At 38.5% G+C, this 24,682-nt stretch overlaps 1 protein-coding gene across 1 annotated transcript in view; it reads left to right on the top strand.

Moving 5' to 3' along the window:
- Positions 1-24,682, top strand: part of EPB41L4A (erythrocyte membrane protein band 4.1 like 4A) — a 112,795-nt gene that overhangs the window by 36,522 nt on the left and 51,591 nt on the right. Inside the window, exons 2-6 of the mRNA XM_072360301.1 lie at positions 5,667-5,771; positions 14,727-14,778; positions 15,900-15,978; positions 19,875-19,972; positions 21,056-21,176. Of these exons, the coding sequence (XP_072216402.1) occupies positions 5,667-5,771; positions 14,727-14,778; positions 15,900-15,978; positions 19,875-19,972; positions 21,056-21,176 (455 nt within the window). The remainder of the gene's footprint in view (positions 1-5,666; positions 5,772-14,726; positions 14,779-15,899; positions 15,979-19,874; positions 19,973-21,055; positions 21,177-24,682) is intronic.

Genomic DNA, 24,682 nt, shown 5'->3' with positions numbered 1-24,682 from the left:
GTCAAGGGGGAATGCTGGTAAATACTGAAAAGCTTTCAGGAAAAAAAAAAAGGTGTTAAAAACTAGAGAGGAGGTGCTCATTCTCCCATAGTTTCACCAAGCAGTCCTGCAGCTGCACTCTAGTTATAAGCAAGTTGGCTCAAACTGTTTGAATTGCTTTGTTGTTGCTGCTCTGTCATCTTTTTCTTAGAAGCCAGAAGAATGGGAGAAAAGAGCAGCATACATCTTGTTAATCTTCTGTTTTGGCAATTCTTTCATTTAGTATGAATAGCTGTACTGTCAGAGCGTAGCATACCTTTGGGAGCTTGTTTGTACAAAGCTCAAGACTGACCAAAAAGCAAGCCACCCTCTCACTCTTTCTTATCCTAAGCAAAGTCCAAACTTGGTATCCTCACCTTCATCAGCCCTGCTGCCAGTGTTGATTCTTGATTGTTTTCATGCAGTGACTTGTAAGTGTAAATTACCTCTTTCTCTGTCCCTTGGAATAATTATTACTGCTACTCTCTGGCTTGTACTTCTGTTATTCCACACTGATTTTTGTGTGTTTCCTTGCATCATTCACTCTCTTTGTCTAAGTCTTTTCTAAGCTCAGATCACAAGATCAGGAACTGAATGACGGCAATTACCAAATAAATTATAGAATTATAGAATCCTCAGAGATGGAAGGAACCTCTGTGAGCCATCTGGTCCAGTACCCTTGCAATGAACAGGGACACCACAGCTAGATCAGGTTGCCCAGGGTCTTATCCTGCCTCACCTTGAAAGTATTCAAGGATAGGGCATCAACCACATCACTAGGCAGTCTGTTCTAGAGCCTTACCACTCTCACTGTAAAAGTCTTTTTCCTCATATTTAACCTAAATCTACCGTCTTTAAGATTGAAACCATTTCACCTTGTTCTCTTGCCACAGACCTGCTAAAGAGTCCGTCTCCTTCTTTCCTGTAGCTCCCCGTCAGGTGCTGAAAGACTGCTATCAAGTCACCTCAGAACCTTCTCTTCACCACACCAAAGAGCCTAAGCTCTCTCAACCTGTCCTTGTAGGAGAGGTGTTATGTCCCTTGGATCATTTTTGTGGTCCTGCTCTGGATGTACTCCAGGTCTATGTCTCTCTCATACGCTGAGGATGCAGTACTCCAAGTGAGATCTCACCAGAGCAGAGGAGTAGGTTTACCCCCCTTGCCCTGCTGGCTGCGCTTCTTCTGATGCAGCCCAGGATTTGGTTGGCTTTCTAGGCTGTGAGGTCGCATTGCTGGCTGGGCTGCTCTCAATTCTTTCATCCCCTGGTTTGTTCTCAAGTGTTTTCAAGTTTTGAATTACATTTCCAAAAGTTATCTGTCTTTCCATTAACCTTGCTTGTTCTAACACCCCTTTGCTGACTTCACTGAGCCCTGATTGCTGCTTGGAGCACTTCTCCTTATGGTGTATGTTTGTGTACAAATTGCACAGCTGTAGAAATTTTGTTGCTTATGTTTATCTGGTGGCATGGCTCAGTCTCATGTCTGCATGATTTGAAGCTGACTACCTTGGATTACAAATGCCATGGTATAAACTAAACTGAGATGGCACTACACAATTTTGAGTAATTTTTGTGGTACTTGGGGTACTGTTACAGTCTTGTGCTGCTCTAAGTTTTATTGCTTGCCTATTTCCCGAAAAGAAGTCAACTGAGCTGAAGTAGTTTCCTGTTACCCAAATATTTTGGTAAATATTTATTTGAACTTTTTGTGGGTATTTTTTTCACGATGAAGTAAGTTTATACTTACTTATCTGTAACCAGATATCTGAGTGCACTGTAGGCAGTAGTTAAAGGGGAAAAGCTTAACCATTTTGAGATTCTACCACTTGGAATTTTCACCTCTGTTAAGGAATAGCCACTAAAACAGATTTTGTAAGGTATCTGTAAATTCGGGATATGAAAAACTGTCACAGAAAGGGCAAGGAAGATGTAGCTTTGGACATTGTTCTAGAAAGGCCTGTTGTAAGTGGAGTCAGTTGGATTGCTGTTAGTAAAAACAACAGTGTGCCGACATCTTAAAAATCAGTGCCTCAGATAACATTCAGAACTGGTGCAGGTGCTGTATCAGGTTCCTAGGAGCTCAGATGGGGAAATCTATCCATGCATCTATAAACTTGTGAGGTGTTCTCAGGAAATAAAAAGCTGAATACAAGTTGATTTGTCTGCTGTCGGTAAAAGACGAGAGGAGATGGAAATGGATTTTTATAATTCAGGTGGTACATTCATATGATGTGTACTTAGGACAGACGGTGCTATTGCACTTGCTTGTGTTACATCCTCAGCTTCTGCAGTCTTATGTGATATTTTTGGGAGAGAATGCACATAGATAATAACACTAATTTAAAATGTTCTCAGTCTGAACATGCATGCTGCAAATTGAGGTCAAGCTGTTTCATCCAGTTGAATATTTGTAAATATTAAAAATTGTTAATTTAAATACATTCTCTGCTCAAACATGCATTGTACAAACAGAGGCCTGGCGGGTTGACTGCCCTGTGGAAGTGGGGTCCTTATTCAGTGCTGGTGACCACCAAGAACTTGGATTCTAGAGCCCTGTGGCTTGCCTTTTATAGATGTAAGGTGAGGGCAGACTGTTGTTGTTTGGTCTTTTCTTAACTTGGGGAACAGGGAAAAATATACCTGAACGAGCAAGAATGATGATCTCCGAGTAATGCTTGTTTCCTTGATGTGCTTACCAGGAACAGTAGGGACCTTACTCCTCCTAAGTTGTGTGATCATAGGCTGCTTTTATACAACATTTGAATTTCTTCTTAGAAACCTTCAATTAAGGCAAACTACTACATTTTGTTCTGTGTGGCCCAGTGTTGCCCTGTGCTTTACTTGTCTCCACGCTTGCAAGCACAGGGTGTACTGCATGGGCAGCAGCTGCTTCCTAGTGCATGGTGCAGCTCACATGCACTTCCTGCACAGAAGTCTCATACCAGTAGGGAAGCCTGGGGATGGTTCATTGGTGTTTTTGAATCTCCCAATGCAGTTGAGCATCGTGCTTCATAGCTACCTCCCTGCACTCATAAACTTCCTTGTTCCTCATGAGAAACCTTCTCCTCTTCTCTGTTCTTACCTTGTGCCAGTATATAAGCAGAGTAATTAATTTGGCATCAGCTGTGGCTTTCCAAAAGACTTAATAGTGGCGGGGGAAAGGTAGACACATCAGAAAACAACAGCTGTGTAGAAATGAAATTTTAAGCTTTCTTGTAAGGACTTGAGCTCATCTGCATCTTCCCCAGCATTTATGAGGATAAGAGTTAGACTCCATGGGTTGAATTACTTTTAGGAGAAAGGTTTACAGTGGGTGCTTGAACTAATAAAGATGATGTTACAATGTTGTGCTTTATTTTGTTTTTAGTAAATAAAGGCTTCAGGGCCTACATTGCTTTCCTCTGGGACAGACACTGATGTGCATCTTGCATTCTCTTTAAATTCATCTAATGTTGAGCATGGATCTGATTTGGCTTGCAGTGCTACAACACGAGTCAGTACAAAGGGTACAATACAGAGGAAAAAATTACAAACAAACACACAAAAATGCCAAATATAAAGCAGAAAAAAATCACGGGGGATTTAAAACAAGGAGCAGTGTGGAAAAGCAATTCCTGCTGACTTCATGCATGTAATGTGAATACATTTAAGTATAGCACTATACTGTTTTTAAAGAAGCTGTTTCTTTTTGATGGAAATAATACAACTAAATTAGATCTCTCCTTTTTGTTGTGCCTGTCATTTTCTTTAGCCAGTAGAAACCTGCCTTTCTGGTTTAATGAAGCCACAGTGCTAACATGTAGAGCAAGATGTTATGACTCATTTGAACAATTCTTTGTTCTCTCTTGCAAGCATTGCTGATGAAATTTTCAAACATACTTGGGTTTACCCCTCAGAGTGCAAGCCTGTTGCAAGTCTGAGCTTAATACAAGTTGGATTATGTAGTTTTTGCAGTGCCATATGCTGTGAATGAAATGCTCAGTGCTGGGGAAAATATGACATTAAGGCAGGTGAGGATAGGATGAGGGCCAAGGGATGGCCCTTCCCTCTGCAGTCATCTGGCTCACATGACAGGATATGAAAGGCATTGCAGGGGAGGGCTGTGGAAGTAGTGGCACCCAGCTTGGTTGGCTGAGGACAGCCAACATCTTGCCATAGATGTGGGGAACTGCCTGCTGCAGCAGATGTGATGGTTCTGCTCAGCATTTTGCCTCAGCTGGATTGCCTGTTTCCACAGGAGAAGTACAGCCGTGGGGATGATAACTGAGCTTTGTGGAGAGAATAAATGAACAAGCATTTTTATTCTTCCTCAGCCAAGAAGCTGAAGTAAAATGCATGAAAAAAAGGTTTTTACACATTCATCTCTGATCAGAAAGAAGGGAGTCTTGAATTTCAGCAGAATCAGGTGTGAAACTTGTGTTTTTTTCAGAGGCAGAAGCTAGTGAGTAGCCACCACAGGAGCAAAACTTTCCAATGACTCTAGCAGAGTCCACAGCATACCTAAGCTGACTGAAAAACTGCCAGCCAAGAAGGCTAGCTGAATCCTGTATAGTGTAATTGTGCAGAATTGAATACCTTTGACTAGTATGACCACAGAATCACAAAGTATCAGGGGTTGGAAGGTACCTTGAAAGAGCATCTAGTCCAGTCCCTCAAGTTCTGTCTTATTTTAGTGTCTGATCGCTTCCAGGAGCGTGTGTTTTTACTGTAATGTGACTGACAGGAAAACTGTTCCATGTTAGCCACTGGATTACTGTCCTTTAGATCTGCTAATAAAATGAATTGCTGAAGTGGTTCGATTCTTGATGAAGGGTGATTCTTGCCTTATGTTGTTCTTAGAACCAAATTCAGTTTGTTGTTAAAGAATCTGTTAATAAAACCATTATGTTGCTATGCTTTCTTCAACATTCTAAAAGTGTGTAGAGAACATCGGTTTACCTTTGTTATGTCTTTCCCTAAATTATTTTCCGTTTGGGGGATAATTAAATCTCACACTACATGCTGGAGTTGTATCTGATTCTAGTTGCTTGGAAGGATGCTTTGCAACAGAAGTTTGCGTTGTCATTGCTGTCTTAAATTGTATTCAAGAAAACAGTGGCATTTTTTCAATTCAGGGTATAGGATTGCTCCTACTTCCATCAAAAACAATATAAATGAAAACGCATGCCGTGTAATCTGCTTAACAAACAGCAGTAACAGATTAGCTAATTATGCATGGCTGTAAGTATTAAGAACAATTTAGCTTCCTGATTTTTCACTGTCGAGTTATGTGTGACAGGCCCATATTTGAAGGATGTATATGATTTTAGAACTGACATATGTCATGAGGTGTAGAATTTTGATCAGAGAACAGAAATTTGCAGGAAAAAAAGAGCATAATATGATGCTTGAGTGTTTTTTTTTTTCGCTGTTGTTGTTTATTATACATTTTCTATCTGTTCACCTGCCAGCTAGCTGAGCATATTTACAGAATGCTTGCTTAAACGTGTACCAGAACAAAGCAGTTCTGCATAGCTGAAATTTTGATAAAAAGACACAGGGAACTGCCTCCTGCTTTCAGACAAAGCTGACAATGCATGAATGCCACTGCACATAGCTGACATCAGTAGAGAATCTTTGTGAAAAGGCTCTGTAAATTCTTTCCCACAGAAGTCAACGAAAGGGTCGGTTGTCCTGGGCTACGTATTTCGTCACTTAAACCTAGTGGAGATAGATTACTTCGGACTGCGCTACTGTGACCGAAATCATCAAACGGTGAGTAAAAGACAAGCCAAATGGGATTTTCCAGTTGTAAAATTTACCCTGTTTCTGATGTGTGCCTACAGACCGTTAGATTGTATTTTCACTGACTTTCACTTGGTTTCGTTTTCCAGTAGTAGTTTTCTTTTCATTTGTTTTTACTGGAATGGGCATTAGTAGGAACAGAATCATCTGCTAAATTCTGCATGAGGGAGAAAGCATAACTAGTATAAATTGTGATATGAGAGTAGGAATTTTTGTTTCTTTGTTTGTTTTAATGCTTTGCCCTGAAGGCAGTACTTAGTGGGTGATGATTCCCTGGTTGTGAGTTCTCTGAGATGGATCATCAGCATCTTGCTCTTGCTTTGCCTGTGGCTGTTGTGCCTAGGAACAAGGATCCCCAAGTATGTGATGGGCTTATTGCTGAGCAGCTGTTTTGGAGTGTAGTCCTTTGCCACTGATATATTATATCCAGCATGTCCTTTGTGTTTGCTGGTGGAGCCCCAGAAGTCAAGAGAGAGATCATGACCTCAGGACTGTCCTTGAATTGGCTGTGTCCTCAAGCCCATACTCTGAGGAAGGAGATCCTCTTGAGAAGGACCCACCAGACAGAGAAAGCTTTCTTCAGCAGGAGATTATGGCTCTTAGTAGGCAAGAAAACTGAAACTCATCTGGGATGTTTTGGCCAAAGCAGGCTGTGACATGGGGCAGTGCCACTGCAAAGCGTTTCAGCAGAGTTGTTGAACTGACTAGATATTTACCATCTTCTTCACTTTAGCTAAAGTGGAAATGTAGATAGCAACGCCAGCACAATATTTGGAAAAGAATACTGAATGCTGTTGATATATATGGCAGCTGTGCTTGATAGATCTTTATTTCTATGCCACAGCCTAGATGTTTGTAAATTCAGTTCATTGATAAACTTCTAGCTACATTTCATTTCATTCAGTGGGGAAAAAAGTCAGACTGAACTGTGAACCTTGAAAGTGTTTTTGATTTCCTAAGGAAACAAAGGTATGGTTATAGAGCAGATAGCTTTTCTTTTAAAAAAGTTGTTTTTTGGCTCTCTGAAGTGCTTTTTTTTTTTTTTTTTTTTTTTCCCTGCAGAGACAAATAAAATAGAAATGGCCATTACTAGGATCATTTCCAGAGGCAGGCATACAGTATATTTAATTTTGTTCAGAGTATTATGAAAATCAGAGAAGATTACATCTCTTTTATGAAAGATTTAATGCACAAATGCACATTTTTGGATGCATCTAGGTAATAAAACAGCTAATTTGATTGTGTGATATCAGTGCACTTTGTATTATGATAGTGTGCATGAGCTGTAGGTCATAGCCCCTTAATATAGCTTCTTCAAATGGAAATACAGCCTTTTTTGCCATTTTCTTCTACATCATGCTCTAATGGTGTAAACCTAACAGTAGCTTTGTCCTGATTTTCTGGCCAGCTACCCATCACGAGGCTGCCATGCTGCTTGTTTTCTCCAGAGATTATAGAATCCTAGAATCACGTAGGTTAGAAAAACCATTAACCTGACCTATGAAGTGCCATCGTTCTTCAGTAACACATTAATACATTTCTTACATTCCTCCAGTGATGAGTATTCACTGCGTTCCTGGGGAGCCCATTTCAGTGCTTGACCACACTTCTGATTAAAAAAGATCTTAATATCCAATCTAGGCCACCCGTGGTGCAACTTGAGTCCATTTCTTCTTGTCCTATCATTTGTCACCAGAGGAGAGAAACTAACACCCTCTTTGCTGCAAGATCCTTTCAGGTAGTTCAGGTAGGCAGTGATGAGGTCTCCCTTCAGCCTCCTCTTCTCCAGGAGAGAGAACAAGTAGAAAAAAGGAGAAACAACCCCAGCTCCACCTTAACTTCTTAGATGTCTTTTATTTTCCTAGTCTTGTCACCAGCTTCATTGCTATTCTCTGAGCACGCTTAGCAACTCAGCGTCCTCGTAGCAAGCGGCCCAAAACAGAACCAACGTTTGAGAGCTGCATGCTCCCCTGCCCACAGGTTTTCATTGCAGGGGAGTCTTAGATGAGAGAGTATGGGAGAGTGGTGCCCGCATCAGCTTGTTCTGAAACAAAGCTAGGAGGGCTGCCAGGAGGCACAACTGGAGATGACAGCTGCAGTCCTTGGCAGGGAATGCATCTGCCTACCATGTAGGTGCTGCCTCAGTGACTAGCTGAGGTTGTGCTGCAGGCTTTGCAACTGTGGCTGTGTTATGGCAGATGCTATGAGAGTGCCTACCTGCTCTTGTTTGTCTGTTTATGGGTAATTAAAACTTGGAGATTTTTGTCTGGGAAGTAGATAAATGAGTAAATGTATTCAGTTTAGCATGTCCTATGGTGGTTGTGGTATCTTAAGAATGACCAGTGAAAAGGAAAGGTTCCGTGAAATAAATACTACCTTGCACTTCAGCCATAAACATGTATTCAGTTGTACACTGGGTACTGCTAAAACATTCCACTCTGCTGGAATTAGCCCTGTACTGACTGGCAAGAAACCCATTGTGAATTTTGGAGTGGGTATGTTCTGTTTTGGCCAGAGCAGATTTCCTGGGGGAGAGGGGAAAAAGATTAGCTTGTTAATTAGTTTTAAAACTGCACCTCAGAGTTAGTTTCAGACTGAAAAAATTGTTTGGAGTTTTGGCCACCTATTAATACATTGCTCATTGTGGGAATATTTTATTATTTACTCTCTCCATTTTTTTGGTAATACTAAATGTTTAACTTGATGGATGAATTAGAGTGAATAAAGCTATGAATTTTAAAGAACATAACGCAGCTACAAAATGTGTTTTATTAAGGGTTTGAATTAACTTATTTGGCCATTTTCCCTGTTGTTTTTGCATGCTTCTGCACTTCCAGGTGGTCTTTTTAGTGCTGTATTTGTGAGCTACTTCTTAGGTGGGTGGTATCATAATTATTTTAGTAGTACCAGGGGCTCTAACGAGGGGACAGGGTTTCACTGTGTTGTATAGTGTAAGAATGCATGACTCAAAAATGACCTATCCCCGAACAGTTAACAGACTAATTAGCAAGTGAGAAAACAGGTGCTGGCAAAAAAAGCTGATTGATGGAACTGGATGACTCTAGAAGGGTCATGAGCAGTGGATAAAGCATAAGTCCGATGACACTGTTGCTAGGGTTGCGTTACACATATTTCTCTTTATTGACGTTCTAGGCTCTCCTAAACTTTCCATGTTAAGAGAACAGTATATAATTTGCAAAATAAATGCATGACTGTTTGGAATTGCCAGAATACATTATCCAAGAAATGCTCAAGGTGTGTCTACTTGTGTTCTGAGTTAAGAAAGAAGTATCTTGTAACAATTAGTTAACATGTAGTATTCGGTAATTTATTCTAAATCCTATAAAACTCTCAGTACGAAGAGAGGGGCTGAGCTAATGCTGCAGGTTGTCAGTAGCGCTTCCTAACCTTTTCTGCTACTGCCTTTGTGGCATTCCCAGTGTGCCTCAGGGCAGGTAGTTGGGCTAATTGCTGCTTTGGCAGGGGCCCAATATTTTCTTGAGGCACTTCCTTAGAAGAGAATGGAAATGGCAATTTTTACACGTATCTCAGGAAAAGCTGAGCAGTTTTTGATGAGGTAAGGGGTACTTTCAAATCCCCAAGCTATCTCCTTGTCAAATCACAAAAGGATGTGGAAAAGCCATGCTTCTAGAGCTTCTTTCACAGAAAAAAAGATTGTTGTGTTTACTTTATTGCGGAAATAATCTGAGCTGTTATATTCATAGTGTACAGGCTACTAGCATTCTCTTACGGCTTCGAGCAGAGAAATACAAATACAGTATTACTGTGTTAATTTGGCATCATATACAAGCTGATTTCCCCTGCCCCACTTAGTTGAGCACAGTGTAATGCTAACCTGCATGTCCTGCTTGAACAAACATGAGATAGCAGTGCTATATGTACCAGTGTTACAGATGTCTATTGTAGATGTATTTTATTTGTAACTCTGAAACGGACCTTTCTACTGTGAGCTGCGTGCTGCAGTCAGACCAGCTGAGGCAAAGCTGAGCACAGCAAACGGCCGTGAACTCATCCCTGCTGTGCCACCTCACAACTGAAGGGTTTCCAGATCCATCTTGCATGATTAATAAAGTAATTATAAATAAAATAAAGTCATTGCAGTATGCTTTGGTTGCCAAGCTATTATTCCTGACTGGAAAGGGTAACAGTGAACAGGCTATATCTAACTTAACTATAGGAAAAAAAACCACACAATTTTAGTAAAACGCTTATTTACAGTTGAAAATGCCTGTTCTGTTGGATGTTACTGTCACATCATGTACTTTATGTTTTGATCTCAAGAGCTTAGAAAAACATGTGTACTGTGACTAGCTCATTGTGTTTTTGTGTGGGTTTGACGTGTGCCCATAAAGCTGGTACGCTAAATTATACAGAAAGGAAGAGACTAGGGCTTGTAAATATGGGCTGCATAGCAGTTAAAAGAAAAGGGAAACTGATAATATTGATCAGAAACTAACAATTGCAGGAGATACATAGTGGATTGAAACAATCTAGATGAAGCTGGTAGCTAGCTGAGATAAAGGCAGTTGCGGTTAAAGAATGAGCTTTGAAAGTGCAGGAGGATCAATGCAGAACTTGCGCTGGTATTGATCTAATACTAAGCATTGCCAGTAAAATTTCAGTTTCTGATAAATAAGACAAGCGTTCCACTCTCTGTATTTTGTATGTGGGAAACGCCTAATGATTTATACATTTTGTGTTATGTAAGGAGAGCACTTTCAGTTTTCAGACTTCCTAGTGAGGTTACCCAGATGTCTTCAGTTTACCAGCTTGTGGTTACATGCACAGAACACTTGCAGAACAAACTGCTGAAATAATTCTGATTGTTAGTGTTGCCTTAAATTATGGAACAATCTTGATAATTTCAGATTATAATGAAAAAGATCTGTTTTTGTTTTTTGTTTACAATGTGAACAAAAATGACTGTCATGTGTGACGTAAGTACAGCTTGGTAAGAATCTAATTAAGACAGTGCAGGATGCAGTCTGAAGTAGATAAATATCTCCACCAGACATTTCATTGATTGATACCACAGCAAACATTTCAGACTAGTTAATATTTTGTTTCGAGCATGTCGGTGGAATTTGACCCTGCTTTAACCCTCTGCAGATTCAAGAATTAATTACTGTAGTAGATTCATGAAAAAATGCTTGCATCCATTTAAAAAGGGCTGATTATGAAATACTGCATTGTGCACGGGCACGATACTCTTTAGACGTTTACCCAGTTTGGAACCTTTCTATGGAGGCCAGATCTTTAAAAAGTACAAATGGTGATGTAGATCATGTATTCTTAGATATACTGCTCTTTTTTAAATACTTTTTTTTTTTTTTTTTTTTTTTTTTACGTTTCTACCTAAAAATTTGAAATACTTCTTTCTTTGATATCACTGTATATTTATCATCAATCTTAGTAAATAAAAATTTCTTGCATTATGCTGATAGTAGGTGGCTTTGGTAAATAACAAACTCCTCACAGAAAAGGCTCACAGAATGTAATGCCTGCAACTGGGTGGGTAAATGCTGGAGCCTCTACCTATTTGCAGTAGTTAGGGGCCTGCTTGTAAGTCAGATAACCTGCCTTTGCAGGAAAGATACAGGTGGTAAATTGCTGTGAATGGTAAAAAAAAGATAAAAAAAACACAGGGCTTCATATTGGAGCCAGTTTGGCTTTCACAAGCGTTGAGTTTGTTGTCAGCTCCTCCTGTGCAAGTGTATTTGGTTTCTTTAATCCGTTTCTCTATTCACTTTAACAACTGAGCTCTAAACTGTGCCCAGCACTATTTATGTGTATATGCAAACCTTTAATGTGTATCTAATACACATTATTATGTATGCACGCATGCATATCTGTATGTAGAGTACTCTGTTGTAGGGGTTTTCATTTTTGTTTTTTTTCAGTGTTCTCATCCTTATTGTCTAATATGGGCTTCAAAAACGCCTTTTCGTTACCCCCTGAAATTCCATTCATCTTTGGCTTACAAATGAACAAGTAGAAATCTGCATCCTTCCACCACCAGTCTGGAGAATGTTGGCAGCCTTTAAAATAAAGAGTAGCTATGCAGCGATTCTAAGTATGGCTTTCTGGCATTACCAGAGATATGACAAGATAGATTAGATTCTTGCCTCTTCCCCACTGCTTTGTGTTCTAGCAGTAAACTCATCTGAGTTGAGCTGCTTAACCTCTCCTATGCAGCACATGGATCTAGAGGGCCATAGCTTCCTCACAAGAGCTTTTTTTCCTTATGACAGCTGATTCTGTGCTTCCATAGCATGGGTAGCAGCAACCTGTCTTACCATGATGAGGGCTCAAGATGCAGTCCTCCTGCTGAGTTAGTCTGGAGAAAGGAAAGGAAGTGATTGCCAATAGGAGCTACCAGATTTGTTTCCTCTCTGCTCCTCAGAGTCCCTCTGCATCTGAATTTTGAGATTTCCCTCTGAATTCCATTACAAAGAATATAATTCATGTTGCTGGTCAAGTGCAGCATGTTGAAAATCAAGATAGCTAACTAAGACACAACTTTAAATTGGCTGTATTTCCTGCTGGTGTCCATACAGTCCGTACAGAAGTTAGCTGAATTCTGTCTTATCACAGCCAGTGTGCTAGATGGGTACAAGAGACAATGGAGTTCAGATTATGGGGACAGCCAGAAACCTATAGCTGTTCTGTGCTTTACTTGGAGTCTTGAGTGATGATCCATACGTACAATTTCTTTTTTTTCCCCCACAAATTACCTATCTATGCAAGTAAAGATAAAATGCAAAGATATGTGTAAGACAGTGCATCTTGAGACTGATTTTGGTTCACTTATGGAATACTTCTAATGAAGGAGTTACTCTCTCATATTTTTATCTGATTTCGTAACAGGATAGTTTTAGTCTTGCAATCTAGTGTAAGGTTGTCAGTGATAAGCAGGCTAGCTTTACAGTGTGTTTTTCATACTGTGATGACAGTTCTGGGAAGAGGGATGTTCTGTGGTCAGAATGTGCACTGCAGACCTCTTTTGTGTTTTTTTCTGTCTGTTGACTTTGAAATCTCTTTATCAGGCTATTGTGCTAGCTCAGATAATTTCTGATAAGTATTTTTATATGATATTTGAACAAGTGTGACAAGTTTTTCTTTCCATCCCACATTCTTTAGAGATTAAGAAGGTTTCTGCTGGAATAGTTAGTGGATGTAGTCAACGCGTGTATTGAATATTTTTTCCTTCAAAACTTTGAACATTCAGAGTGTTTGCTTCTCAAACCATATATCTTTGTGAAGCTGTCACTCTTGACTGCTGAGCAAATGTGTAGGGATAAGAACTGAAAGTAAGATCTCCTTCATTTGTGAAGTACCACCCTAATAATTTTATTTTGAAATTCATCTTGATAAATGAGTGGATGATGGTTTTTACAGTTTTAGTTTATGGTGGTTTGGATTTGTAATGGCAATATTTTTTTCCATTAGACCAAGAACAAAGCATACAGCTGTTCAAATCCTTTGGAGCATTATTCCTTGTCCTCCCTATGTTGCTGCTTCTGACAGATAAATTCTGTAGTCCAAAGAATTCTCTATATAGAAAAAGAAGGGTTTTAAAATTAATTGTTTAATTCATATTCTCTAGTTATGTCGGGGGCAGGCAAAGAGTTGCTTATAAACAACTAAATAAAATGTGCTGTAATTTGCTTTTCTAACAGCTGTGTTCTGCAGCCTTTCTTTTTCTGGTATTTGAGAAGGTATGCCGGTTCTTGCTGGTCCAAAAGGTTTGTGTGAGGGAAGAGGAAAGAAAAATGTGATGACAAGAATGGTCTTGGCTTCTGCACTTTGTTCTGGTACCTGAATTATAGAAATGCTAAGCTAAATAATAAATGGGTAACTGGAGTTATTACAAGAGCAGAATGTTTATCATGCTGGTACCATGTAAAGCTACAAGAAGTTTGCAAATGCTCTGCTGTTCTATGACAGCAAAGATGTTAGTATGGGTTTAATAAAGTTGAGTCAGACTAATCACTGAGAAATTACCCTTCTGTTGCTCAAATGGTGTGGGAACCCTTGTAGCAGTCCATCCCTCTGTGGTATGCATAACATACCTTGATCATCTCAAATGCTACTACTGTAAGCCTTCAGGTGGATGGGCCTCCGTAACTTTCCTTATGAGTGCCAATTTCCAGTGATCCCCTTTGCCTGCTACTGGAAGCAGTACTGAATGTGAAAATTAATTTTTCTTTGCTTCTAGTCAAGCGTGTATCTTCACATTCTATGGACTTGAAGAAAAATTGATTACTACATTGTTGCAGTAATTCCTTAGTGGTTGTAGGAGTAATGCCTGTCATTTTCCCTACAATCCTTCGTTTTTCAGAAATCACACATAGCACTTTCTTTCTTTCCTTGTAGGTTTTATCTCACATGCATTGCTGATGCTGTTATTTCACAATTATTCTGCTTAGGTTTATCCCCTACAAAGAAAATGGCAAGGTTGTGAGTAGGTATACTAGCTGCAATAGATAATGTAGGCAGCAAAATTAGGTTGTGTTATATTTCCATAGAGCCAGCTTGGTCAGGAGCCTGAGATGTGGCGCCTATTACCAAAAGATTTTCTTTCAGAAAAACTGCTGTCCCTAAAGAATATGCATAGCATTGCATTTATACAGAGAAATGTGTTTCTTTAATTAGACATGGCTCTGCTGGTGCAGATTTGTCAATAAGAGACTGAAGTGCATCAGGCAGGCATTCTGTAAGCTTCTGTAAACTTTCACATTCTTGTAGTCTTGGCTGAGTTTCTATATCCTCATGAGGAAATAAATAATCTTGTACTGATTCTCTAGGGAAAATTATCAATATATGAATAAATGTAGAATTGCAGCAATTCTGTATTAATTTTCTGTGTTAAGTGACTAATTTTCATAATTATTTGTCTTACAGTACTGGCTGGATCCTGCAAAGACCCTTGCTGAGCATAAAGAATTGATAAACAGTACGTATTTGATCTGAACTTAAAGAAGTTATCTGAAGTTGAAGTAACAGAAGCAGTATTCCAGGCAATATTTAGCCTGTACAACATTTGTTTTCCAGACTCAACGGATTGGTAGTTCTTCGGATATTGTATTACTACAGTTTGTAATTACATCAAAATTCCACACAAAGATTGAATCATTAGTGCTGTCATTTAACAGTAGTTTGTATAACCAAGATTTCTTTGTGATTAAATTTTACTTTATAATAAATGATACAACTTGTCATTTGCATAGTTAATTTTGTAGTAGCTCTATGCCTTTACCATAACATACCTTTAAAAAAAACTGATTTTTTTCTTCTGAAAATGAAAATTCTGCGTCTTGCTGATTACATAGTGTCTGCCCCTGCTGCCACTATTTAGTAAGCCCATATTTAAGATCTGGTGGTTATATTTTAATTAACTAATTAATATAATAAGACTTTTATCGTAACAAGAAATTGGAGGACTTGTATTTAAAAAAATAGATGTGTAGAAAAGCATGCGTAGAATAAATGTGGCTGTAGGATTCTCAGTGCTGCTTTCTGAAGAGTAACATTTTCACAACATGAATTAGAAAGTCTTTTCCAAGTGTATTTCAAGTAAGGTAGCACATAAATTAGGTGCCTTCTTGTGATAGTTGAATGTATAGAAGTGATACATAGTAATGTTAGTTATGTCAGGGAATCACATTTCATGCAGAGTTAACATTTTTAAAGTTGTTTTCATATGCAAAAAAGTATCTAAATATCAAATTTGAGCAGTAAAATAAATCTTGGAGAAATAGCGAGTTAGCAAATTAATCTAAGCTTAAATTTTCAAATCATCACAAGCTCCAAGTAGGCAAGCAGTAGGAGAATAAATAAACAGGCTAGAAAAATAAAAATAAAAATAATGAACCTTTCCCTTTTCCTTCCCCTTTCCCCTCCCCTTCCCCTTCCCTGTGTATAGTTGTCTGAAGGTGGTTAACTGTTATTTGGTGTCTTCAAGTTTTGTGAAATACAAAGATAGACTGATAGCCATTTTGTCATCAACTGCTAACAATGCTCAATAACTGTAAGTTCATAACAATCAATTTTTACACTCATTTCTTTTTCCTGCAGCTGGACCACCATACACTCTATATTTTGGCATTAAATTCTATGCAGAGGACCCGTGTAAACTTAAAGAAGAAATAACAAGGTGGAGTATTCAGATGAAAATATGGTTTTGCTGTTTTTTAGGGTAGTGGTGTGTTCAGATGCACATTGTATTTTGACGGGGTTCCTTTTTGCTTAAACATCAGGACATCTTTCCTTGAATGTGAATAGAGTTATGACTAGCCACACAGGGGTCGGTATGGACAGCCATTTGAAAGATCAGGATGAGAAGATGCTCTTTGGTACATCAAAAAACAGAGGGGCCTAGTGTGCTTTGTCTGTATGTGTACTGTGTTTAGAGTCTAGTTGGATATCTGAATATAAATACAAGGAATATTTATCTTTATTCTTACAATTTAAATTCCAGAACTACTTTTCAAGGCGATCTCTCTCAGTCTTTATAAAAATATGTGAAGGAAACTGAAGAGCTGCATACTTTTGATTCTTTTAGCTAAGCTGAGCCTCTACAAAATACGATGCAGTAGTGGGCACATGCAGACACACATTTGCCTGAGTTCTCACGCAGGATCTTCTGTTTGCCTTTTTTTGTGAAAGATCTTAGAAAATCAGCCTCAGGTTCAAAAGTTATTTAGGTAGGCAGACAAAATTAGTGCGCTGACTTGGATTAATATTTCTTTTAATGTCCTAGGTGTATGACGCAGGAGAACTCATTAGAATACATGGGTTTTACTTTTTCTTAATCAGAGGTGGCAGTCAGTGCAGCGTGGGCTGAATCATTTTCTTGTATCAGGATGAGAAATACTTATTTTTTTCCAAAATGCCACTGTTAGAACAGAGTTCTCCCATATAACAGGACTGATACTAGCTTGGTAAAAACAGTTACTTCAGTGCTCAAACAGGAAGAGATGGCTGCAGCGTGAATCTCCCCCACCATGAAAGTCTGGCGTTATTTTTCTGTGCTTTTTCAGAACCTCTTTCAACCCTTCTTGCAGGGGAAGAAAGATGGCCCTGGAGACCAGAATCTGTTGCAATTGGTACTCAAAGTGTGTCTGGATTTCTGACTGTAAACTGACAGGATAACTTTTCAAAAACTCTTCTTGTTTTCCTTGTCATAATCTTAGTCAGTGATTTGCATTGCTAATTGGATGTGCAAATCCAGTCAAGAAATGATTTGGTGTAACTGACAGGCTTCCATTCGTGTCTGCGCAGTGTTTAGTCATGAAAATTTGCTCCGGAGAAGGCATAGAGGGAGGATATAAGAAAGGAGTACATTTGTGTCTGTATTCCAAGAAAATAAACTGAAAAAGAAGGCATGCCATTTCAGGAAAAAAAGTACAATAAAAGCACACTTAGGAGGGATTAAAGGCTTTCTTTCTTTCCTCCTTTCTTTCCTTTTTTTTTTTTGGTGTGTGTGTGTGTGAGAAAGCAATTTTCTGCCTAAGCATGTAATTCCAGTGATGTGCTAACCATGTTTCTTTGGAGTGCGTGCTTTGTTATTTAAATGGATATGAGAGTGGAGTCTGTAGTTATTAGATGTTAATGATCTGTGGCATTACATGATTACTATTTGCAAATAATAAAAAACTGTCAAATTTGTAATTACTTCCCAGCAAAATCTAATTCTGGCTTGTAGGCAAAAGCTAATGCAGAGGTTATTCCTATTAACATTTACTGGATGAGTTTGCTGGAAAGAACTAGTGCTTAGGCACAATTATGCATACGTAACAAACTTGAGTCAAGTTTAGCAACAAGTTTGGACAAAAGGCCTGGTTCTGTGAGGAGCTTTACTAGGAACTGAGTGGGAATTTACTTTGTCTAAACCAGACAAGCAAGAACAGTTCTTGACTGGGATTGCTTTTTCTTTTTTTTTTTTTCTTTTTTTCTCCTTTTTCTGTAATTCTTGCTCAGTTTACTTTCACACAACAGGGTGAAAACACAGGACTATAGATACTTACATAAAAGACATTGATAGCATCATCTGTTCTGTACTGTACAGCTGCAGGAGTGCTAACAGAAAGAAGGGTGTAGATGAGAACTACATTTAATGTTAAAAGGAGGATGTTACGTGATCATCATCATCCCCATAGCCACCACTGTCAAGCATAGAGTGGTAATTTGTCTAGATGGGACTGCCAAGCATTAGCTGTAGGAAGTGCTGAGGTATTCTTTAGACAGACGAATCACTGAATGTATGCACTTTTTGTTGCCTACTGATATTCTCAAAAAAATTGTGCAGAACTCTGGCCCTTAAAGATGGTAAATATTCACTGTTCTTTTCAGTAATGATCATTCCATCTGTAACATGTGGCACAGCACAAGTTGTGGGGGATCATTAGCCAGAAAGAAACTAGTATCCTTACATGGAAATTCAGCTGGGCTGATAAAGTCAGTCATTTTGATCGGATCTTAAATGATTTGTGAATCAGGTATCACATAATCTCCAGATTGCAGGCTTCTCTGAAATCAGGATAGCTGCTCTTTGAACTTAGGGAGGATTCTTAAGTCTAATACAAAGTAAATTTGTTGCACTTCAGCTAAATGTAGATAAAGCTGAATTAGTGAACAGTGTGAAAGCCAGGTGCATGTAGGGATGACTGTTTTTTACTTAAGAAGTTAGCTTTTCAGTGTTGCTTTTGTATGAATTTGCTGCAAGATACTCATTTAAGATAATGTCACACTCTCTGTAAAGCTACAGAGGTAAGAACAGACTAAATACTAATGGGGTTTAAAAGAATATCCTGTAATGAATATAGGGAGTTCTAAAACAAAGCAGATCCTTTGTATGTTAGCATGTTTTCTTCTTCAGTGCTTTTCCTTGTTTTGTTCGTATGGTTTCCCTGTGAGTTCAGAATTTGAAAAACAGGAGAATGTAAAGCAGCATTTCTATTTGTCAGATACAGATACTTGTGTTCAAGATGACTCATGACAGTCTGGGGAAAAGGGGGCTGAGGGGAGACCTTACTGCTCTCTTCCAGTATCTGAGAGTTGCTTACAGAGAAAGCGGGGCTGGTCTCACCAGTGACAAGGATGAGGAGAAATGGCCTCAAGTTTTGCCAGGGTAAGTTTAGGTTGGATATAAACTTCTTTACAGAATGGGTTGTTAAGCATTGGAATAGGTTTAAAAACCTATGGATGTGGTGCTCAGGGACATGATTTAGCAGAGGGTTGTTAGAGCTAAGGTAGGATGGTTAGGTTGTGGCTAGACTTGATGATCTTTTCCAGCCTGAGGAATTCTATGATTCTCTGATGGCTGAGTTGATGTGTGAAAAATAGGCACATACAAGGCTGAAGAAGCAGGGTGCAAGGTGTTTGGTTGGCATTTGAGGTAATAGCAGAAACTAAAATAACTACTTAAATATCATCAGTTTAAAGTATTCTTAAGAAGCTTCGGTACTGCTTTCATTTCTCAGTCCTACTGTTGATTTGGAATTTGGTGTGGCTTCACTTTGAGGGTTGAGTATGTGCTTCTTCAAGTGTAGAAGCAGATCATGATTTTGAAAATCACATTTTAGCCCTGCTATCCCCATTGCAAAGCAAGGAGTTCCCTCTGGTAACAAATACAGAGAGCTACTGATAGTGTGCCCTCACATTTTTTTCACGAGGGAATGGACTCGATGAGATCTGCTTCCTGCTTTAGACTTGATACTCTGATAATTGGAGGTGAAACCATTGAGTCAGCATTTCTTTCTCATGGTGATCTGCTGATCAGGTCTGTCTTGTATATTTTTTCTGGTTCTTAGCCCTCTTCCCCACTTCCTAGCTTTTTTAATGAAGTCAGGAAGACTTCTCTACCCAGGTTCTTTCAATAGATTAATCTTAGTTGTGGTTTAAAAGTCAAAAAAAGAAAAGTTATTCAAACAGAAATATTTGTAGTTACGCTATGTGTTGTGTTGTCAGTACTGGGAATATCATGAAGCACTACTTGGTGCATCATACCAAATATTGAAATAATAGTTTTGTGTTCTTTCTTTGTTTTAGGTATCAATTTTTCTTGCAAGTCAAGCAGGACATCTTACAGGGCCGCTTACCTTGTCCAGTCAACACTGCTGCACAGCTGGGAGCGTATGTAATTCAGTGTAAGTTCTGCTGGGTGACTGCAAGCTGCTGTATATCATATACTGTCCTTTGCACATTGATCATTTTCCTTCTTTCATAGTCAAAGACTGCATTACTGTTAAAGTGTAGAAATTGGCGCCTATGGCAGAACTTGCAGGATATCCAAGATACAGTTTTTGTTCTGATTTTTTTTTCCTATTTGTGATGCTAAAGCATTGTAATCAGCCTATTGTTCTGCATTGCTTTAAGGGGATATTTTGAGAAACACACAGCATTTCTACTGAGCATATAACTTTCTTGACCTATGAACTATTATAATATCGGAAGAAACATGAGTACTAGATGTCTTTTTCTTTGGAGCTCTTGTAGCCACCTTTTTGACCTCAGTGGTGATTGGATAGAAACCAGTAGAGAATGGTTTCTTAGATTACCCCAATTCATGCTGTTTTTATGAAATAGTTACTTTAACAGGGTTTCACAGAGAATAGTTAAGATTATTGTATAATTACATGATGATATGTAAATAAACCTGAGCAATGTATGTGAATATAAAAAAAATAAAAAATTGTTGCTCATTCATTGTATTTTTTTGTTTAGGAAAGTTAGAAAATTATTTTGATTTTAAAAACAGACTTCATGTTCAAGAAGTACGTTGATATTTTACTGAAGATTGAAGTCTGGTGTTTTCTCACAAGAAATTGTTATAATCCTTAGAAGAGCCTGCATCCAGACACCTCCATACCCATTCCCACACTGACATTTCTGTTTCTGAGTCCCAGAAGTAGTATAGGTCACTTCTGCTTGTAATGTTGCAGCATATCCAGAGGGGGTAGATACTTAAAAAACTACACTTCTCCGTATGTTATAAATACTAGTATAGTGGTCTAGTATGGACAGTTCTATATGTAAACTGAATATTACCATCTTTCCTTCTAAAAAATACAGGCTTTGGAATTTTTAACTAATAGCATAATCAATTTACAGTCATTTGGAAAGAGGTGTATTGGCACAAATAGATGGATTATGTAAAGGTAATTTTTTGTTGTTTGTTAACGTAAAACACTGAATTTGTCTAACTTTTTTTCTCATCTTCTGTACTGCAGCTGAGCTGGGGGACTATGACCCATATAAGCACACGGCAGGTTACGTCTCAGAGTACCGCTTTGTTCCTGACCAGAAAGAAGAGCTGGAAGATGCCATAGAACGGATACACAAAACTCTGATGTAAGAATTCAATGCTTTTGAGAGCTTTGTGGATAGAACTGAATTCAGAAATGCTTGTCAGGTGGAATAGGAAGCACCCTGTAGTGCAGAGCGGAGATACGCAGCTCTAGAAAAGATCACAGGGTGGTAAGCCTCAGGGAAAGAAAAAGTCCTACATAGATGGAGTTTTCTTTGAGAAACCAAAATAAAAACTGATTGGATATCAGTCCAGCCTTGGTGATGATGGTTTTTCTAAATGAGGACTTGCAATAGTACTCCAATTTCCTCTTTGTAGCTCAAAGAATGAAATAAAAATCTTCTGACATCTGAGTTTAGTTCTCTGTTCAGTACTGTTTTCCTGTGCAATTTTGGGAAAGTTGTTTGCTATGCACATGCCTCAGTTTGCTGTCTGTAAAGTGGGTATAATAACATTTCTTTTCTTAGTACTGCCATGTATATTCAGATAATGAACTGTTAGGAAAAAACAACAACAACTAATGTGGCAATGTAAAGTACTTAGTACAGTGAAGCCTCTATTTTCTTGCCAGATCCTTAGCTAGGGTAATGAAGGAGCGCTTGTAGCAACCTGCATGAATCTTTGTGGCAGCAGCTCACATGGGAGGAGGTACTAGTGAAGCAGCTTGTATGCCCACAGTTTAAGTGATGAACTCAATTGCAACATTTGCATGAACTAAAAAGTTTTTGTTTTTTTTTTTAACAAGTGTACAATCCTTTCATTTTATTATTAACTAAGATATCTCATGTAAAATGTACTGGCAGTTGTCATTGTAATGAATTCCACAATAAGATAGTTAGGATTCAAAAGAAAAAAAAACCCAGCACCTAGAAATAGCCACCAGGTAGCAGTGAATTGCTTTACTTAGGTCATTTGAAATGCTGTTTTTGTGACAAAAAGCAAACAAACTAAAAACTTTACAGGAAATCTCAATGCACTGGAAGAAGAAGTTATCTGGTGGGCCTCATAGACTTAACCATGCACTACAGAAGTTTGTAGCATCAAAAATGTACCTGAAAACATTTCTTTCATATAAAAAAGTGAGAAGGCAGAAGTATACTCAAGTTTTGATATTTGGCAAGAGCAATTATTGAAGAGATTGCAGGAGTAGAATATTATGCGTAGTGTACAGGACAAAGGAGAACTGAAGAAATCTGAAATAGGAATATCAGCAGACTCGAGAGATTAATGTAAACCCAAGTTATGCTCAGAAAATATTGGAGAGATTCATTTAAATAAAGAGGCTGCAAAGCTTACTTTCTCTGTCATCCAGGTACTAGAATGATAATCACATTGGTCACAAAAAAATTTAAGAACACTATTCTATGCGAATATAGCTTAAATAGTCACTGCTGTTGTAGCCAGTGTTCCTAAGGAAAAAGTTTAACTCTACATTATCACTAGAGGTAGAAAAAAGATTTAAAAAATTTTAAAACTCCAGTAAAACAGAATTCAGAGACACTTTCTGTCCCACTTACTCATTTTCAGAAATAGCCTTTTATCTATGAAAGGCTTTCAGTGAGTTTAGTTTTAGGTTCAAGTATTCTTGGTGTAGAGTGATAGAGCCAGAGCCAGCAGTCGTTATGTGAAAGCACTGTAAGTCGGTGCTTTGGCTTCCCAACCTGCCTGTATAAGACCACAGTGCCATCAAAGTTCAAAATGTAAGACTGGTTTTGAAAATAAAATAGAGGAAAGAAGTTCAACTGTACATGAAGCCAAAACAAACATTTACTTGCTTATCTCCAAATTCATGTTCCTGGTAATTCTAAAGAAGCTTGTTCTAACAAGTCCTAGTAAGTTGCAATTGTGATACAGCCATTTATTAACATGAGAACAGTAAGAAACGCTTTATGATCATACCCTTTGACAAAGTCATGTAAAGATAATCAGAACTAGCCATCTTGTATGTAGATCTAGATTTCTTGATTTTCTTGCTATGATAAAGCCACAGTCTGAATAAAAGTTAATTAATTTCTTGCCTTTAATTTTGTATGTTAGTGTTATTTGTGCATTGTATGATGATAGTAGCTATTAACACAGAGACACAGCTGTCCTCTTTGAACATTCTGTCTTTTCAGTCTCCATTTGGGAGGATATATCCATTCTTTCCTATAGAAACTTCAGCTCATTTCTTCTCTTCCCTTAATATTTTTTTTGCAAATGCACTTTCTAATAAATTACATATAATTTTGAAAATATTTATAAATGTGCACAGAGTTACTTGATAGCTGAGCCTTTTGGTACTTTCAGAGACAGATGACAATAGTGGGAAAAGTGAGGACACACTAGCAGAGGTATTTAAGTTACTGTTGGATTCTAGCACTAATTCATTGTTAGGTTAGCTCACATCACTCAGTGCTGATAACCTGCCAGGGAACTCAGTAGGACAATAGTCATTCAGTGAGCATTTTGCTTCCATTTTTGAGAGCATCCAAAAAGATTTTAAAAATCAGTAATGTTTTTACAGAAGAAGTGGGTAAAAAGCATGACAGATTTGACTGTACTGAGTAGATTGTGTAGTCTGAATTTCAGAAATGAGACATAGCTCTACTGAGATGTCCAGCTCTGGAAGAAAGGGATTTCTGCTACAGGCCTCAGGTTGTTGTAGTTTAACCAGTGTTGGCAGCTATGCACCACACAGCCTCTTGATTGCTGTCCCTTCCACCCCCAGTTGGATTTGAAGAGCAAAAGTTAGAAAACTTGTGGGTTGAGATAAAGACAGTTTAATAAGACAGAACCAAAACAAGCAAACAAACAAACAAACAACAAAAAAAAAAGGTGAAACAACTCCACAAATTGAGTGATGCACAACACAGTTACTTACCATCTGCTAATTAATGCCCAGCTCCTGAGCAGTGGCTGCCCCCTGGCCAGTTGCTCCATCATGCCTGTGCATGATGCTGTATACTATACAGTATGGGACATACCTTTGTCCACTTTAGGTCTGCTGTTCTGGCTCTTTCCCCTCCCTCCCAACTCTGCCTGTGCCCCAGACCGCTCTGCTGGCAGGGCAGCATGACAAGGTGAAGTGTCCTCAGCTCAGTGCAGCACTGCTCAGCAACAGCTAAAACATTCATGTGATACCAACATCGTTTCATGAAAAGTCCAAAACTCATCATATTCAGACTTCTTTTCCTGAAAGTTTCTCCTACTGTTTCTTAACTCAGCTGATGATAGTTTTTCAATGATGAATTGATATTTGCACGTGGGAAGGTGAGCTGGATCTCTGAAACTGCTGATTTCTTGTGTTAGTCTCCAAAAATGTATTGCCAGCTGGTGTGACTTCTTGTAGACAAGTTATTTTACGAAGAGAATAATACTTTACCTGAAGTTAGGAACCTTGCTTTCAGTAATTCCTTGTAGCTTCAGTGCTGCTGAAGGGAATTAGTCCTTTAATGGGTCACCCCATTCCTGCTTTATTACCATCAAGGCAGTTATTCAAAAAGAAGTTATTTTGCATATTCAAAACTAAGAATTGAATGTTTAAAGAATTTGTGACAGCAGGGAAAGA

This window comes from Excalfactoria chinensis, chromosome Z, assembly GCF_039878825.1.
Source record: "Excalfactoria chinensis isolate bCotChi1 chromosome Z, bCotChi1.hap2, whole genome shotgun sequence".
Taxonomy (NCBI): Eukaryota; Metazoa; Chordata; class Aves; order Galliformes; family Phasianidae; genus Excalfactoria; species Excalfactoria chinensis.
The sequence above is the reverse complement of the archived record's forward strand: the minus strand, read 5'-3'. Positions and strand labels throughout refer to the sequence as shown.